This window comes from Narcine bancroftii, chromosome 1 (genome assembly GCF_036971445.1).
Source record: "Narcine bancroftii isolate sNarBan1 chromosome 1, sNarBan1.hap1, whole genome shotgun sequence".
NCBI lineage: Eukaryota > Metazoa > Chordata > Chondrichthyes > Torpediniformes > Narcinidae > Narcine > Narcine bancroftii.
In genome coordinates, this window is record NC_091469.1 from 192,786,056 (window position 1) to 192,804,785 (window position 18,730).

At 40.9% G+C, this 18,730-nt stretch overlaps 1 protein-coding gene across 1 annotated transcript in view; it reads right to left on the reverse strand.

Moving 5' to 3' along the window:
* The window catches only part of LOC138753503 (hemicentin-1-like), a 349,996-nt gene that overhangs the window by 228,591 nt on the left and 102,675 nt on the right, over positions 1–18,730 (reverse strand). The window contains exon 23 of the mRNA XM_069916635.1: positions 2,834–2,961. Coding sequence (XP_069772736.1) covers positions 2,834–2,961 — 128 coding nt within the window. The remainder of the gene's footprint in view (positions 1–2,833; positions 2,962–18,730) is intronic.

An 18,730-nucleotide genomic window follows, 5' to 3' on the forward strand; every position in this document is an offset into this window, starting at 1 on the left:
TTCCCTATTCCATAAATGATATTCAGAACCAGAATGTACATCTATTGTTTTGTACATTACACATCCTTGGATCCTGCAGTTCAGGGGATTTCATGATCTGAAGAGACCAGGCTAACCTTGGTGCTGAACCCACCAAGGGAGCATCCAACGACAGCAAAAAAGCCTCAGGCTAGAAACACAACCATCCAGTTGCCAAGCTGCATCATTCATCTCCATAACAAGTGTGGCCTCTAGCTTTATTCAGAAGGGAATGACAAAGACTTTATGACCTCCAACTCAGAAAGGATCATTTGTTTCTCACTGAGTTCAGTGCCATGAATTTTTGAGTCCCTCAAAATGTGGGAGCGAATGTGCTTCTTTCACCTTTCATACCTGCAGGAGGTCTGTGAGGCCAGGGAAACTGCACTGACTTGGATGCTAAGCTCCTCCATGAAGCTTGCAATCCCAAATAAGGTGAACCAACGTGCATACTTTTACTGCATCATGATCTCACTCTCTCGGACATCCATGGGTGACGTTGCAATGACCTCACATTAACAATAAAAAAGAAAGAATTGCACGGGTTAACATAGTGATTTGCATAATGCTACTCCAGAGCCAGCGACCTGGGTTCAAATCTGTAAGGAGTTTGAATGTTCTCCCAGTGTCTATGTGGGATTCCTTCGGTTGCTCTGTTTCCTCCCACCTTTCAAAAATATACAGGGTTTGTAGGTTATTTGGTGTAATTGTACAATATGGGCTCATGGGCCAGAAGGGCCAGTTACCATGGTACATCACTAAAAGCATTTTTTTTAAAATGAGCATGGGGCCCAAAACATGACACCAATAAAGTATTTTTGAAATGATGTTTCTACTGTAATGTAGGATCCAATGGCAGCTGATAAGCTCATAGCCAGTTGCTACAAAATGTATTGTGGATATTGCAATATCACCTATTTTAGTGAAGTTGGTTGCAGTACAACTGTACAGGCAAGAATCTTGGGAGAACTCCCTGCCCTTCTTTGACATAAACTTTTGGCATATTGGGCTTAATAAGTTAAAGTATTGAGTGTAGAAGTTGGGATGTTATTGTAAAGTTGTAAAAGACTTTGGCGAGACCAAGTTTGGAGTATTGTGTGCAGTTTTGGTCACCTAACAACAGGAAAGATATCAATAGGATTGAAAGAGTGCAGAGAAGATTTACTAGGATGTTGCCGGAACTTCAGGAACTGAGTTACAGAGAAAGGTTAAACAGGTTAGGACTTTAGTCCATGGAATGTAGAAGAATGAGGAGAGATTTGACAGAGGTATACAAAATTATGAGGGGTATAGATATAACTAGGCTTTTTCCACTGAGGGTACGTGAGTTACAAACCAGAGGACATGGGTTAAGGGTAAAAGGGGAAAAGTTTAGGGAGGACATTGGGGAGAACTTCTTCAGACAGAGAGTGGTGGGAGTATGGAACGAGCTGCCAGCTGATGTGGTGAATGCAGACTCAATTTTAACATTTAAGAAAAATTTGGAGAGGTACATGGATGTGTGTAGTGATGTGGACTGGGTGCAGTTCAGTGGAACTTAACAGAATAATAGTTCGGCACAGTCTAGAAGGGCTAAAGGAGCTTATTTCTATGTTGTAATGTTCCATGGTTCTTTCTCCTGAGGAGGAAGAGGTAGAAGTGGTTCAACATCTTTTATTAAATGCTCATGGACAGCATTTGAATAAGATCATAAATAATAGAAAGAAGAATAACCCAGTGGTTACGCAATGAGCTGTGGCATTTTCCTGCACTAACTCCATTTCTTTGTTTCACCATATCAAAACAATATCACTCCCTGCTCTGAATATCTAAAGTGACTGAGCCACAGCAGCCCACTTGGATCAAGAGTCCCAAATATTTACTCTCTTCCAGGTGAAGAAATGTCTTCTTATTTCTATCTTAAATAGCTGACCCCTTATTTTGAGACTTCATCCCCTGGTTCTAGATAACTGAGACAGGGAAAACATTGTCCATTTATCTACCCCTGAAAGTAATTGTGTATTAATCCCACGCCATCCTCCCGAAAACCACAAACCAGAAGCAGATAGCTCTGCACATATTAGTTACCTCATTTCCTAGATGAGGTACAGCGAAGACTACTTCACTGGCTCTCAAACCATTAAGATATTCAGTGATCATGAAAGAGTTTGCAAAAAGGCACAAATATAAATTGTGTAAGAATTATGTTCATCCTGATGAAATTAATGGGCCTTTGAGACACACCCATTCATTTGATGTTATGGAGTTCAAGGTCTCTCATCCTTCACATTCCAGGTCTATGCAAATCAAGTTGTAATATAGAATTAATTAACAAAAAGGGAATGGGAGCCAGATTCATTCATGGCTTTCAAAAAGGAATTATGTTCTTGTTTGAAGGAAAAACTTTGCAGAACCAGGGAAAAGAAAGAAGTGAATTCTCTTCCATTAGGATGACACATCTTCATTGGGCAGAATAGTCTTCTATGCTTTAACAATGCTAGAATTTGCCACAAGCACCACAACCCTCCATCTAAGCTGCCAATTCCACTAAGCTGTGGTCTTGGGAGAACCCTCCTTATAATTTGTTATACTGCCAAAAGTTAGCAGCTCAACTCAAGGAGGGAAAACAACTTGGACCAAGTATGAGAAGATAGAAAGGTATGATGATTGGCATAAAAGTGATGGGCCAAAGGACTTGTTTCCATGCTGTAAGGCTCTGCCACTCACAGTCAGGCATTCACATACCCTATGGAACCAACCCCCAAACACAACCCCATACATTCAAGTAGGCAAAGAAATGAAGGGAGGAAAAGATGCTGAAGTAAATAACTCTCACCATGAATAATGAGTTGCAATGTCAGTGAGGCATTTCCTACTTTGTTAATAGCAGAGCATTTGTAGAGGCCACCATCTGATACCCTTGAATCCTGGATCCTCAGTGACCCAGAAGGTAAAACTGTATATCTGAAAGCACAGAACAAGGACAATTCAGGAAACAGTGATTTTTTAAATAATTCTCCTGGAATTATACTGGGAACTAGTTCCCACAATGTTCACATTTGGATCAAAGCTCAAAAGCAGCCAGAAGGAAATAACAGATGAATCCATTTTCTACAGGTTTGGGCTGACTCAGATGGCAATCCGACTGGTTCCATAGGTTTGGAAACAATGCAAATCCAGCCCATAGTGAGCACAAACCTATTAAGGTTGCAAGGATGCTATCGATGTTTCCTTGCAGCTTTTCCCTCAGTCCCCGTGGGTATGGCGTAAACACCTTAATTTGCATGTGTAATAACAAATCAGAGAACTGCTGATGCTAACAGTGGGGGCATAAAACAGGGAAAAAGAATCAAAATCAGAATTTATTTACATTAACATGTCAATGAAAGTCATTGTTTTGTGGTAGCATCACAGTGCAAACATTTCTATAATAAACCACACTTTAAAATAAGTAATGTGGTGCAAGAAAAAGATAAAAACAAAGTAAGGCAGTGTTTTTGGCTCATTGTTCATTCAGAAATCTGATGGCAGTGGGAAAGAAGCTGTCCTTGTGCCATTGAGTGCTTGTCTTCAGGCTTCTGTACCATTTTTCCCGATGGTGGCAGAGTAAAGAGGTGGTGGGGGGGGGGGTGGTCCTTGAGGATAGAAGCTGTTTTCTTAAGACACCACCTCTTGTGGATGCTCTACATAGAGTGAAGACTGATGCCTGTGATGTCGCAGGCCGAGTTAACAATCCTCTGGAGTTTTTTTTCTTTATCTACACATCGGCACCTCCATTTCAGTGATGCAACCAGACCAAATGCTCTCCAAGGTGCACCTGTAGAGGCTTTCGAGAGTCTTTGGTGACATACCAAATATCTTCAAATTCCTCACTAATTATAGCCGCTGGCGAACCTTGTTCATGATTGCATCGACATGGAGGCTCCAGGGCATTCTGCTTCAAAGCAGTAGTTTTTCATCTTTACCAGCGCAAGTTCAAACTCCCCTCTCTGCCCAACCCAAGACAATTTATCCAACCTCACCTCAATCCTTCAATTCACGTTAACCTACAAGTGAGAACAAAGAAAAGAAAGCAGCTTAGTCGTAATCTAACTGAGCCACAAAGAGAACAAAGTCAGTTTGAATTTGTTGGCAAACTGCAAAATTTAAACAAAGGGCAGAAATAAGCTATTTGGTCCATCAAGTGTTCCACATTTTCCCACTCGCTCCACTGCTCGGCCTTCCCCTGGTAATCAAGAATATATTAACCTCTGTTTTCTAAATATATCCAATGACTTGGCCTCCACAACCGCCAGTGGCAACAAATTCCACTGATTCACCACCCTCTGGCTCAAGAAATTCCTATGTATCTCTGTCCAAAGCGAACACCCTTCAATCCTGAAGTTGTGCCTTCTTGTCCTTGACTCTCCCACCAAGAGAAATAACCCATCAACATCTACTCTGTCCATGCATTTCAATATTAAAAATATTTCAATGAGATCCTCCCTCATTCTCCTAAATCCTAATGAGTACAGGCCTCAAACTGTTAAAAGCTCCTCTTATGATAACCAGATTCATCTTTGTAAACATCCTCTGAACCCTCTCCAACGTCAGCACATCCTTTCTTAAATGAGGAGCCCAGAACTGCTCATCATACTCCAAGTGAGGTCTCACCAATGCCTTATAAAGCCTCAACAGCACCTCCTTGCCCTTATGATCTATTCCTCTTGAAACGAATGCCAGCATTTCATTTCCTTCTTTGTCACCACCTCAACCTACAAGTTTACCTCCAGGCTATCCTGCATGAGGACTCCCAGGACCATGTACATGTGGGAATTTTCAAGGAATGAAATGTGCCATTAACATGACAATTTCAGTTCTATTGCACAACATTCATTGTAGATTTAAAAAAAACATTCCTCCACTCTCTCTCTCCCTCTCTCCAATAAAAACAAATATTCTGCTTTTTAAAGGAATATTTTTGAGTTTTTTAATTACCTCAGTGAAGGAAACAGACATCAAATTTTGGCAAGAGAACCCTTGAGAACTTTTTCTGGCAGCAATATATTCAATTACACCTGGAATGACTGATGCAAATGAATTTGCTGTAACAGTGCTTCTATTCTGCCCATCAAGAGGAACATCCCCACCACTACACAAGAGGGGGAGAGAACTTCGAGCAGCAATTCATATCATCCCTTTCAGCACAATTAGAAATATGTGCCCCAAAGAGTATTATAAATAGAGGTACAGAGAGTATTTCGTCATGAACAGGGTTATTGGAATTTCTCCAAAAGTCACTTGCGATCACCGTGACTGAGATTCAAGATAGACAGACAGCCTGATACAGGTGGTGGAGACAAAGGAAGCCACGGCCTTCAAATGCAAATTAATCAACACAGGCCACAGGGGAAGAGTGGGGGAATGGGAGGGACAGGAGACCTCTACCTGAGCCAGTGTAAGTCTTGATGAGGTGGATGAAACTCCAAAAAATGTGTTTTATACAAGGAGAAATAATTTTGCCATATGACTTCATTTGAAGTTCTATTGGCACTTCCATCAAAAAAAAGTGCACTGGTTCACAAGTTCGCCTGATAGCCCCTTTGAGATTGATGCCAGCCATCCATTTTCCTGCATCAAAACACCAGTTGTGAGGTACAATAAGTCACAATCTCTAGCTATTTTCTTCGGCCAACTTGTCCTGGGTACTGCGCTCTTTGTGCCAGGCTGCGCACAGTTCTGTGTAAATGCTAATGTTCCCATGCGAGATTGAGAGTGCATTGTTAGATGCACCATCATTTAAACATTAAGTATGCAGTCTGACCCATGTTCTGTAGAGGTGAACTGGAGCATGTCACGTGCAGAATGATGCACAGCCTGGCACAAGTCTGCACAAGGCAGTCTTTGTGATACAAGCCCATGCGCTGGGTGCCAAGGGTCACCTCTCCTTGGGATCTCAGCAACACTGAGGTTGCCTTTCTGCTGCTCCAGTTCTGAGCTCTGGAAGGATGCAACCATATTTGAAGATGCTGGAGGATGGTGAGAGAGCTGGTTCACTGCATGAGAACAAACATCAGACTCCAGCCATGAGTCCTTAGCAGGATGCATTCATTGTGGATAAACATAACCAGAGATAAGAGATTAGTAATAAAAACAGAACTTGCATTTCTATATATAGATTCTCTGATGTTTTGACCAAGTCAGGATTTTTCACCATTCAAGAAGCTGCTCAAATCCTCTTTGAATAAATGCAACACACTCAACGACTCCAGGGATTTTCTGGCCCACCCTCATTCCAAACGTTACACTATTACAGCATCAGAGACCCCAGTTCTTATCTGGCACTGTCTGTAAGGAGTTTGCACATTCTCCCCATGTTTGCATGGGTTTCTTCCGTGTGCTCTTGATTTCCCCCAACCTTCAAAAGTATGCAGGGGTAGTGGGGGGATTGTAGATTAATTGGTGTATTTGTTGGGACCCAACAAGCTTGTGGGCCAGAAGAGACTATTGATGTGCCGTACATCTAAGTGGAGATGATGGGATTCTATCAAGAATTTAGAAGCCATATGTCGGGAGAAGAAGCAGACCCGCACTTTTCTCATCTGTGACACAAATCTCGTCTGCGAACTATCTGTGATTCCCACATTGGCTTCAATATCCACCTGACCCACAAAACAAGAGTTGGAATAAATCACTGTTGATCTCAAGGGACTGCCGAACAAAGAGAAGGTGTCTTCTCCTTTTAACCGCGCATATCATTCTGGAAATCGGCCGAGCTTATCCATATCTAACTCTGAAAACTCCAGTGTCCAATAATTCAACCAGACATGATTTCTTTTTAAAAAACTCTTTACATGAAAAGTGAAAGACAAACTCTAAACCAAATTGGCAAAAGAGAAAAGGAAAATTAAAATGCTTTATTTTTAATGGTTAGATTACAGACAGATGAGATCACAGCAGAAAGTCCAAATCAGAATGATCTAATTATCCAGAAGGTGAAAACAACCATTTCTGCATCTACTTATTGCAGAGGAAAATCAAAGGAGCCAACTAAGAATTTAGCTCCATTTTGAGAGCATCTTGATACGAGTATGCTTGAAATCTCAAGGCTTCAATCAAATCCCAAATGGACAAACAGAGAGAATCCTTAAATAAGGCAAGGCTATAATAAAAAAAACCCAACACCCAACCCCAACCAACCAATTTTCCCCTGCAACCGTGTCTGCCTGTCCCGCATCGGACTTGTCAGCCACAAACGAGCCTGCAGCTGACGTGGACATTACCCCTCCATATATCTTCGTCCACGAAGCCAAGCCAAAGAATATAGTATATTTACTATATTACCATATATGCTTTGAAGTAAAGATACAAGCACTGAACTGTTCTCACCTACATACTGGTGATATCCATGCTAAACAAGCCTCCTTCATTGCAATGTGTGCATCACAAAGGGAAACAAAATTAACTCAAAGACTCTGGCAATCTGCTTGAAAGTCACATTCTCAACACTTTCTCCCAGTTATTTTTGAAAATATGAAAAAAAAAACCAATGCTGCAGAAACTGCAGGTCACGCAACATACTTTATAAAAATAAAGATACACAACCAACATTTTGGGCCTTTGCCCTTTATCAAGGTATGAGTAAAATTTAGACAGGGGTCTGACTAAAAGAACTGGACCAAGGGTGAAGCAATGGAGTCGAGGTAAGATGAGACCAGTTCAGGATCCCAAGCAGTCCTTCAAAGTGAATCAACACTTGTGACCTGCTGAGTTTCTCCAGCATTGTGTTTTTATTACAATCACTATGCCTGCAGTCTTCCAAGTTTCACTTCAAAATTGTTAACATATCCAACTAGTTTTCCTGTATCCTTGCACTACAAACAAGTATATAAACAAGGCTCGAACAGGCGGGGAGTCTCATCCAATAACATTTTCCTTACCCATTCTTCACCACAGCATAATTTGTTTTTGAAAATTGAACCAACATTAATCAAGACACCTGCATGAGCATCACTGGATCTCCAAACATGCTTGCATACTTTCAGGATTGCACACATGTTGAACCATTAACAATCAGGCATTGAATCTGGTTAATGTTGTCCAGGATGAATAGTCAGCTGATCCTGTAATGACAGTGATCATGTTTGCATGGCCACTAGCAAGGCCTTAATTATAGTTACTGTTTGATTAGACTTGGCTGCCAGCTGGGGGCTGACACACAATATGCAAGATCTGTAATGGAGATTTGCTGCCTCATGTGCTGTTCATATCAACTTTAAAGTAAAGAACTTTTTCCTTCATCCATGTATTGCCTAAGAACTCACATATACAAATACAAGATGAAACATGGTATTAGAAGTGGGATGTAGGAAATTAAATGGAAATACTTTAAAAGGTAAAATCTAAAGTCAGCAACTGATCAGTGAAGAGAAGCTAACACAGTGAAAGATGCAAGGATTACATTCACCAGCAAATCTTCAGCTGACAGGTAATGTGGCTGAAAATTGGAACAGATTTAAACAGCATTTAGGATTGTATTTAGTGGCAGTTGGAGCTGATGGGAAAAGTAATAAAGTGAAAGCGTCAGTTTTCTTACATGTCATGGCTGATGAAGCCCTGGAGATGTATAATAACTTCACATTTGCTGCTGAAGGAGACAAAATTAAACTGGAAAAAATAATGGAACAGTTTGAGGCATACTGCATCCCTAAACGTAACATGATGTTTGAGAGGCACAGATTTTTCACGTGTACAGAAAATGGAAGGAAGTATTGATCAGTATGTGAATGAATTGAGAAACAGAAGCAAAATATGGGAATTTTGTGGACTGACTGACTGATAAAGACAGACGTGTGTAGTATTCCAGATAATAGTTTAAGGGAAAGACTGCTAAGAGAGCACATTCTAGACCTGGAAAAAGCCATAGTACTCTGTAGAGCTGCAGAAACTGTAAAATTGCAGGCAAAAGAGCTGTTAAGTGAAGCTAGCTGCAATGTGGATGCAGTGAGCAAAAACAGACATAAACAGTTTAACAAAAAGCACGCCAAAGTGGAAAGAGAGGCATGGCCAGCAAACAAAAATGAAAGGGTCAATCGAAAGCCATTTTGTCGATGCGGTGCACAACACCTACCTAAAACGAGTCCAGCCTATGTTAAAACATGCTAGATGTGCAACAAAAGCAACCATTATGCCCGTTGCTTTAGGAACCAAGTGCAACAAAGCAAGATTCATGCAGTAGATGAAAGGGAGATAGAGGAATTCTATGTAGATGTTGTCACTGAAAACAAGAAAGAAAACAGAGACTGGATATTGAGATTAAAAGTGAATGACATATACATTTCAGTTAAATTGGATACAGGAGCACAAATTTTAAGATTAGACCCACACCAAAGATGCATGGAACAAAAGTGGTGACAGGATATTCAGGTACCAATATTCAAGTGCAAGGAGAAAGCATGGTCAAAGTGAAACACAAGGATAAAGTGCACATGCTATCATTCATCGTAGTACCAAAAGATGTACAGGCCATATTAGGTTTAACAGCCTGTGAGAAACTGAACCGGGTAAAAAGTGTCCTCGCTGTGGAAAGCAAAGGAGAGACAGTCTATGATGAACTCATGAAAGAGTTCAATGACCTATTTAAAGGTTTAGGCTGCCTTCCAGGAGAACACACGATCAGAGTGGATAAATGTGTGCCATCGATAATACATCCATGCAGAAAAGTTCCATTTGCGCTTCAAAAGCAAATAACAGCTATTTAGGTCTCAAAGGGGGGAATATATGGAAAATATACCCATGTCCTATTCATTAATCCATTACTATTAACAGTTTACTATGTACTTCAACTACACTGTTTATGGAAAATATTAATGTAATTAAGTAACAGCCAAAGTATGTAGAAAAGTTGGCGGTGTAGAATTTCCTGACTCCAAAGCCTGCTAACTTTAAAACACAAAGAGGGAAAATACCTTCATCCCCAAGGTTACACAAAACTGCTAACTTTAAAACACAAATCCAGAGAGAAAACATCAAGGTCATACATTCAAACCTAAGAAAATAATAGTGGTTACAGGCACCAGGAGAATAAGCATTCAAACAGGATGAGATCAGGGGAGTAACAGGAGATCAGATAGGAGAAGTTAGACAGGACAAGGTAGGGAAACCATAGTGGCGAGTGATTCTGAAAACAGGCCGGTTACAAGAAGCTAAGTGTAGTGCAAGGAGAGGCGATAAGAGTACCTTGACTGAGAAACGAACCCAGGATGAGCTCATTGGTACAAAACATTAATCAAACTCAAACAATGAAAAGTAACTGAAAATCTGTATAAAAAGGCCAGTGTCTCATAGCAACAGGCATTTCAGAGTCCAAGCTTTGATTTGTCTCAGCTTTTGTTTGTTTGCAAATAAAGGCTTAAAATTTTTCTGAAGAATTCTCCACATTTCATGACTTATTTTTGGACATCAAAAAACCACAACAAGATCTAAACAGAGCAATAAAAAGAGAACACTTTAAGCTTCTGATGCATGAAGAAATCATGTCACAGTTTACAAATGCAAAGTTTTTCAGCAAGTTAGATGCATCATCAGGATTTTGGCAGTTAAAATTGGATGAAGCAAGTTCAAGACTGCATACGTTCAATAGTCCATTTGGCAGATACAGATTCCTAACGTTACCATTCAGTATTGCCTCGGCTCCTGAAGTGTATCACAAAAGTATCCATATCTTTGAGCACCTGGGCCGAGTTGATACCTCAATGGACAACATCATAGTATGGGGAACCACAAGAATGGAGCATGATGAGAGACAAAGATGCAACAAGGAAAGCAAACCTGAAGCTGAATAGAGAGAAATGCCAGTTCGGGGTGACAGAACTAACATTTGTAGGAGATATTATTGGCAGTGATGGCATCAGACCAGATCCCAGAAAGGTGTCTGCTATTGGGAACATGTCAAGACCACAATGCAAAAAGGACGTACAGAAGTTTAATGGAATGGTCAACTATATGGGTAAATTCATATCCAACCTCTCAGAAAAGACGGCTCCATGGAGAAGACGAACAGAAAAGAATATTGAATGGGAGTGGGATCATGACCATGAAAAGTCATGGAGGGAACTCAAGAAACTGCTCACAGAGGAACCAGTTCTGAGGTTTTACGACCCAGTGAGACCCATCAAGATATCATCAGACACATCACATAGTGGGTTTGGTGCAGTTCTTCTGCAAAAATATGATGACTGGCACCCACTGCGTATGCATCGCGTTCAATGACAGACGCAGAGACGCGATACGCTCAAATTGAAAAGGAGCTGCTCAGCATCACATACACCTGTGAAAGATTTCATCAGTTTGTGTCAGGACAAGCAATCAGTGTAGAGACTGACCATAAGCCCTTGATTGCATTGTTCCAAAAGCCATTAAATAAATATCCACTAAGAATATAAAGAATGATGATTAGGCTGCAACGCTATACAGTGAATGTTGCGTACACTCCGGGTAAGCTAATGTAAGCAGCAGACACATTGTCTAGAGCTGTTGACACAAGATAGCCCGCAAACACCAAAATGGATGAAGGCGTGAATGTCTTTGTGGTCATGATCACGAGTGCACTGCTCATATCAGATGCAAAAATGGAGCTGATAAAGTCAGAGACAAACAAAGATGAAACACTGAAACAACTAAGAAAAAAGATCTTGGATAGATGGCCCAACATAAAGCAGGACTGCTCACCTGACATTTCAGAGTATTGAAACTGCAGGACAGAACTACCAGTGGTTGAATACATCATCTACAAAGGACACAAAATCCTTATCCCAAAGAGTCTGAGAAAAGAGATGCTAAAAAGGATCCATGGAGGACATCTCGGAATCGAAAAGTGTAAGAAAAGAGCATGAGAGGTGATGAACTGGCCAAGAATCAACAAAGATGTAACAAATGAAGTGTCAAATTGTACAATATGCCAGAAATATCAAGCAAGCAATCCTGCAGAACCACTAAAGCCACACCCAGCACCATACAGACCTTACCAGAAGGTAGGTACTGACCTATTTGAATGTCAAGGGAAGGACTATCTTGTAGTCACAGACAATTACTCCCTGTATCCAGAGGTGTGTAGACTAAACACCACCACTGCAGATGCTGAAATAAAAGATATGAAAGCCATATTCTCCAGATATGGCGTGGCAAGTGAGGACTTCACAGACAGTGGACCTCAGTTATGCAATTTAAAGTTCTGACAGTTTGCCAAAGAGTGGGACTTTATACACTCCATGTCAAGTTTTCATTTTCCACAGTCTAATGGTCCAGTGGAAAAATCGGTGCAGTGAAAAGACTGATGAACAAGGTAAAAGGCAGTGGAATGGACTTCTACCAGAGCATTCTAGTATACCACACAATGCTGCTCGAGTGTGGTATGTCACCAGCACAACTCCTTATGGGACGTATACCAAGATCAAACCCACCCATTCAGGAGAACCTCCTAAAAACAAAAGAGGGGGAGAAAGTGAGAAAATTCAAAGAACAACAGAAAGAAAAGCCAAAGTATTACTTTAACAGAGGAACAAAAAACCTACTGGAACTCTACACTGGTGACCAAGTAAGGCTAAAAGACAAAACAAACTTATGGACTCAGAAGGGAACTGTCCTTAGTGAAGTCCAACCAAGATTATACACTATTCAGACAGATGAAGGTGCTGTTCTGTGAAGAAATCAAGACCTTCAAATGGGACCAGCTACATTAGATGGAAAGATGGGTACTGTTGAACAGCCTGAATGCACATCTGAGAAGACATCATCTGAGGCAACAACTCGGATTCAAGGACAATCATTCAGGAGATCGTCAAGACATGCAAACCCTCTTAAGAGACTCAGAGAGCAAATTTAAAGACTCCTGTTACAGAATGAGGTGGTGCTATCTTATTCGCTCTTCAAGTTTTAGTGTATGTAAATGTGAACACACAAGTTTAAAAAATGTTAACAATTTTGATAATAATGAAAATGCAAGTCCCTGATGTTAAAGTTAAAATTGCAGAGTTATACAAAGAAAACATGTTAGTTAAAAGTAAGCTATTTTTGTTTTAAGAAAGGGACATATAATGATAGTGATCATGTTTGCATGGCATCTAGCAAGGCCTTAATTATAGTTACTGTTTGATTAGACTTGGCTGCCAGCAGAGGGCTGATACACACACAGCCTGTTATCTGTAATGGAGACTTGCAGCTTCATAGCATGCCTCATGTGCTGTTCATATCAACTTTAAAGTAAAGAACCTTTCCCTTTATCCATGTGTTGTCTATGAACTCACACATACGAATACAAGATGAAACAGATCCCAGTATATTATTTCCTCTGGTGTACATTTCAGAATCATTAATCCACAATGCCATAATATGTGCATGCAGAACAAAATACAGACCATTATAATGCTATGCAGAGTTAAACACACCTCAGATCCTTAGAATCACAGATTAGGTAATATAGTTTTGAAACTAGGATCATTAATTATCATTTGTGGAGACGGGGAACAGAACTATTTACTTCACTGCTAGTTTTCTTTTTAAACTGAAAAAAAGACTAATTATTGAATGAGAACAAATCCCTATGCCATAGGTACTCTGTAATTAGTAAAGGATTGCTTAATGTGATATGTGGGTGGAAAGAAAAAGTTTGGAAACCACTGTTTTAATTGTACCTAATTGACTCATTATGTGCACAGTTTCATAACTCCAAAGGAAGTGGGCCAATGACAATTTTTCTCAAGTAAAATATTTCAGTAACAATAGGGTCTAAAGCACTGATTCTCAACCTTCCCTTCCCACTCACATAGCTCCTTAAGCAATCCCTTACCAATCACAAAGCACTTGTGCCAGAACACCAGCTTCCTGCCTTTTCCAGCAGCTTCAAAGGGAAATCTCTCCGATCTATCCAACATCAGGTTACAGCTGAGCCTGTTCTGCAACTCCTAGCATTTACGTGGAGAAGCAGCTCTAGAGACATCATGTGCATCGTATTCATTAGCTCAGGGGTTCCCAACCTTTTTGTTCTTCTGTATCCCTTGGGCATTTTTATAGGTTCCCGTGTACCCCTAAAAATTAAGGATAAAAGACAAGACATTGTGCAATCTGACTGCAGATTACAATACCATGTAGTGTAGAGTAGTGGTTATTCTCTCAGACCCAATGTACCCCCTGAAAAGTGCAAATGTACCACTTAGGGAACATGTACCCCAGGTTGGGAACCCCTGTGTTAGCCCATTGTTGCGGATGGCCTGCAGCTCAGTTTAGACTGCAGGCAGCCTGCAAACATGTCTATGGCTGCCGCAGGAACCATTTCGGTATGGGAATGAGTCACTCATTCACGTTCCAAACTCATTCCCGTTCTGAATTCTGCAATCCACAAAATGTGATTGGATGCAATTGATGAAGTCAAAAGTCAAATAGATAAAGAGGTCAGCATTTAATTCTCATCTTGAAATTCCCTCGAGCTCAGGAGATGGCATTGTCACATTTAAAGAGAGTTGAAAGTCTATCGCGTTGGTACAGGTTTTGATAGCAGGTAACCGTGGATATTTTCCCTCCCTGAAGAAACAGATGGATACTGTTCTGAAAATAACCCTGGAGTTTCAGTGTCACCAGTATGATAACTTTTAATTTAAGCACTTTAAATTCCAAAGTTCAATTATTGCAGGATTTGAACGCACTTCTGGGATCTGTAATGATATTACCGTGTCCTTTGTTGGTATGGTAGAATTTTAGACGTTTTCTTGAACTTATTAACTATCAACCAGGGGTTAATATCCAGGCCCAATGACAGATTTATTTCCAAATTAATTTACTGTTGACAACTGACATGAACCGGAAAATTGATTATTCTTGATCAGGGCGTTCAGAAATTCCAACACTCCATTTGCTTTTCATCCAAAGGCACTAAAAACAGCTGCTTTTTGAACAGAGCAAACATTCCTGGCAAAAACCACTCAAATCCAAATGAAAATGTAAACAATATGGGATTAATATATTAGTGACTTCACCGCTGTTTAATTAGATTTAATCTGCAGACTGACTGATGCACAGATGCAAAGTTTCTCTCCCTGTCAGCTGCAAGTATACAGTGTGAAAAATCTGTCACAGCTCACAAGTGCCCTTTGTTTCTAAATGAGCCGTCCCATATAGATACCCAAAAAGGCGGCTGGAAAAGCCAATCTAAATACCAAGCTGGCAGAAGTGGAGGTCATGGTTTTGAGTCTGGGATCAAAGACCATCACTTAGACATTGCTGAGGGAATTTTAGCCTGTGACTTTGGATCATTATGTCTGAAGGAGATGCTGACTGTGGTGCCATTTCCTTCCTCCTCATTCTGAATCAGAATTTATTGTCATGAACAAGTCACGAAATTCAGTGTTTTGTGGCAGCATCATAGAGCAAACATATTATAACCATCTTACAACATTACTTAAAAAAAAATAATAGTACACAAAAAGTAAGGCAGGGTCTTTGGATCATTGATTATTCAGCAATCAAATGACAGTGGGGAAGAAGGTGTCCATGTGCCATTGAGTGCTCATCTTTAGCCTCCTGTTACTTGAGCAGCAAAAAAGCATAGGATAAAGGCATCAGAAGTAGATTGCAGAAAATGCTGGAGAAATGGAGGTCAGGCAGCACCCATGGAAGGCCATAGATTGTCAACGTTTTGGCCCGATCGAGGTTTTAGCTATGATCAACTCTCTCTCTCTCTCTCTCTCTCTCTCTTTCTTTTATGCACAGATAGTGAAATGCTGGACACTCTCAGATCAAGTGGCATTTGCAGAAACAGGGACAGTTATTATTTCAGGACAAGGACCCTACTTCAGATTTGGGAAACAAGTTTGTTTTCAACAGGAGAGACAGATGGGAGGAACATCTCTGATAGGACGAGTAGACATGGGTCAATGGAGATATTCACAAGCTTGCAATGCCTCTTTGTCCATATAATGTGTTATTAATGGCGAGACTGTGAGATATCCCACAGGCCAGACTGAAGAACAGAACAAGACAAACAGAACCAAAATGATGTCAGTCAGTTCTGATACGGCAGAAAGAAAGAGTGAGCAATTCAAGGTGTAGAATTCAATCTTGAGTCCGACAGAAACAGAACAGGAGATATTATAGAGCCATATATTCTTCCTTAAGCTTGGATTGGGCCTCAATGTAACAATACAACAGGCCGCAGAGAGAAAGGGCAGAGTGGGGAGTGGGATGATGAATTAAGGAATGGTAGGCAAGCAGATGCTCAGGGTCACTCCTGCACATTGTACATGGGTGCCCTAGAAATCAAGCAGCCAATCGCCAATCTGCATTTGGTTTCTCCAATGTCAGGGAATCCACATTATGGTCTTGGAGTTGAAATGGTAACTGCTACTCTTCAGTGGCAGATTAGGCTGAAGTCCAGGGGCCCAGAAGGTAAGGGGGCCCATCACAACCACTGGTACACCAATGTAACAACTTGTCAATATGGGTTCATGTTAGTCCTGGGTCCACCCATCAATCAAGGCTCATGGAAGTACTGCGTTCACCTGTTAATCAGCAGCGGGTCCCGATCCCATCTATCAATATGGGCTCCACTGGTCCCAATGCTACCTGTCAGTCAATGCTCAGGTTTGTACGTGCGTGCGAGTCTGAAGGCTCTCCCTTCTCCTGTGTTATTTTGCATCGAGACTTCTTTTAGAACTGATTTTATTTATCGTTTTGTAACTAACAGACTTTTCAAATTATTTGGAGCAAGCAGAGAGCTTCTGTAAAGTAACGTTTTGTTTGATTTGAATAAAGTTTTTCCTTCCCTCCTCCAACCAAACACCATCTGGTGTATTCCCAGCACATAAATTTAGAATATGTGAGGGCATCAAGCCTAAAGGCTAATAAATGGAACAATTTCACTTTATCCTATTCAATGAAGTGTGGGGGTCGTGGGGCAGGGGGAAAAGGTCGGGACAGGGCCTTACTTAAGCTCAGCCTTAGGGCCCGGGTCGTAGCTAATCTGCCCTTTTCATAATTGCTGCCTGGCTTCTGAGTGGTTTCAGCATTTTCTGATTTTATTTTAGATGTCTAGCATCTGCAATTTAAAAAAAATATATTTTACAGAGCACAGGATTATGGGAGCAGGCAGGTAGTCACTTAGTCCTGAGTCTGTCCTAGTATAATCTGGCTCAGTATTAATCGCTTATTGCATTACAGAGTCCTAAGTCTCTATACCTCGTATGAAATCTGAAGAGTTTGGAAATATCGCACTTGGCCATCAAGTAAAGACCTTTCAATCAGTGCAGAGTTCCTTACCATCTTCCTTATTCTTCTTTTAACATCTTGAAAACTTCAAACATTCCTGAATCATTCTCGTGACAAAACGATTCCAACTTCAAACATTAATTCTGTTTCCCTTTCTACTGATGTTAACTGCCCTTTTCCATTATTTTCACTTTTATTTCAGAGGTACAGAATCTGAATATTTTCAAGTATTTTCATTTATGCCTCAATTGCTGATTTGAAATTCCTTTCTGGCACGAATGCTCAGTCCACGTGGAGCTAGTTGCTCACACTCAGTTCCATTGACTATCAGAAGCCTCGTTGTTTAGTGCTAGCAACCAGCTGCTACGTTTCAGCAGGTTAGACTGCAATGGGACGCCAGCAATGAATGTAATTTCTCAGTCTTTTCTTGAAAATAATTTGCAAATAAAGTGAAATGAAAAAGTGCATTCAACATGGTTTGTTTTCAAATAATAAAACATTCCTGAAAACGGCTGTGCGCGGGAGGGACTCATGGCCAGGGATTTCCTAACCTGGGAACAGCCAAATTCCTAGTTGACAGAGAAGTTAGGGGACGGAGATTTGCAGTGTCAGGAGCAGCAAGAATCTAGCTTGAATACGCACGTTGAAATTTTTACAAAAAAAGCAAGCAGCTCTGCACCGAGCCATTGTCAAAGGGCTTTTGATCAGTCTGTCAATGGCCTTTCCTCAGAACTTGCTATTTGGAATTCTCCATCATTGCATTCTGTGGCTTTGATGTCTTTTGTGCCACTGCAGGATGATTTATCACACAAAGGGTCGCCAGTGCCCTGCACACTTCTGGCTTGCTCCTCCTTCAGATGTTTACCCTGGACTCCCATTTCCCTGTTCTTCTAATAAAATGATTGACATTTGCCAAGTGCCTCTAAATCCCCTCCAATTTAAAAAGGCTCAACAGATGCTGAAACGGGCCAATTGCAAAAATGCTCTCAACACATGGAAGGCAACAAAATAAGCCAGTGTTTAAGGGAAAGAGGCTGGGAGATGGGGGAACAAGAATGTTGGAGGATCGCCAAGGATGATGATGAATGACAAACCTACACACCAGTGACAAATGAAGGCAGCCATGGCCAAACTTAAAATTTGAGAAACATTAATCTTCCTCAGCTTTACTGAAAAATCTGTGCTGCAGCTGTCATGTGCTTGCATCACAAGCTTCAATTCAGAGTGCTCACATTGACTATTGAGATCTCCTGGTGAACTACTTCAGTGAAACATCACATCGTTGGAAGTTAGTGGTTTATTCAGTTTATGATGCTGCGATCGACTGCAAGTCATCTCCTCCCTACTATGTACCTCACTTCCTCGGTTAGGTAACACATCCTGGAGTGTGGAGACATCTCAACAATATGTCTTTCCACTGCTCCCTGTGCCTGGCTCCTCCAGCTCCAGATTCCACCTCGGCCTTTCATTTTGCTTCTTCCAGCTCCCTTTTCGCCCA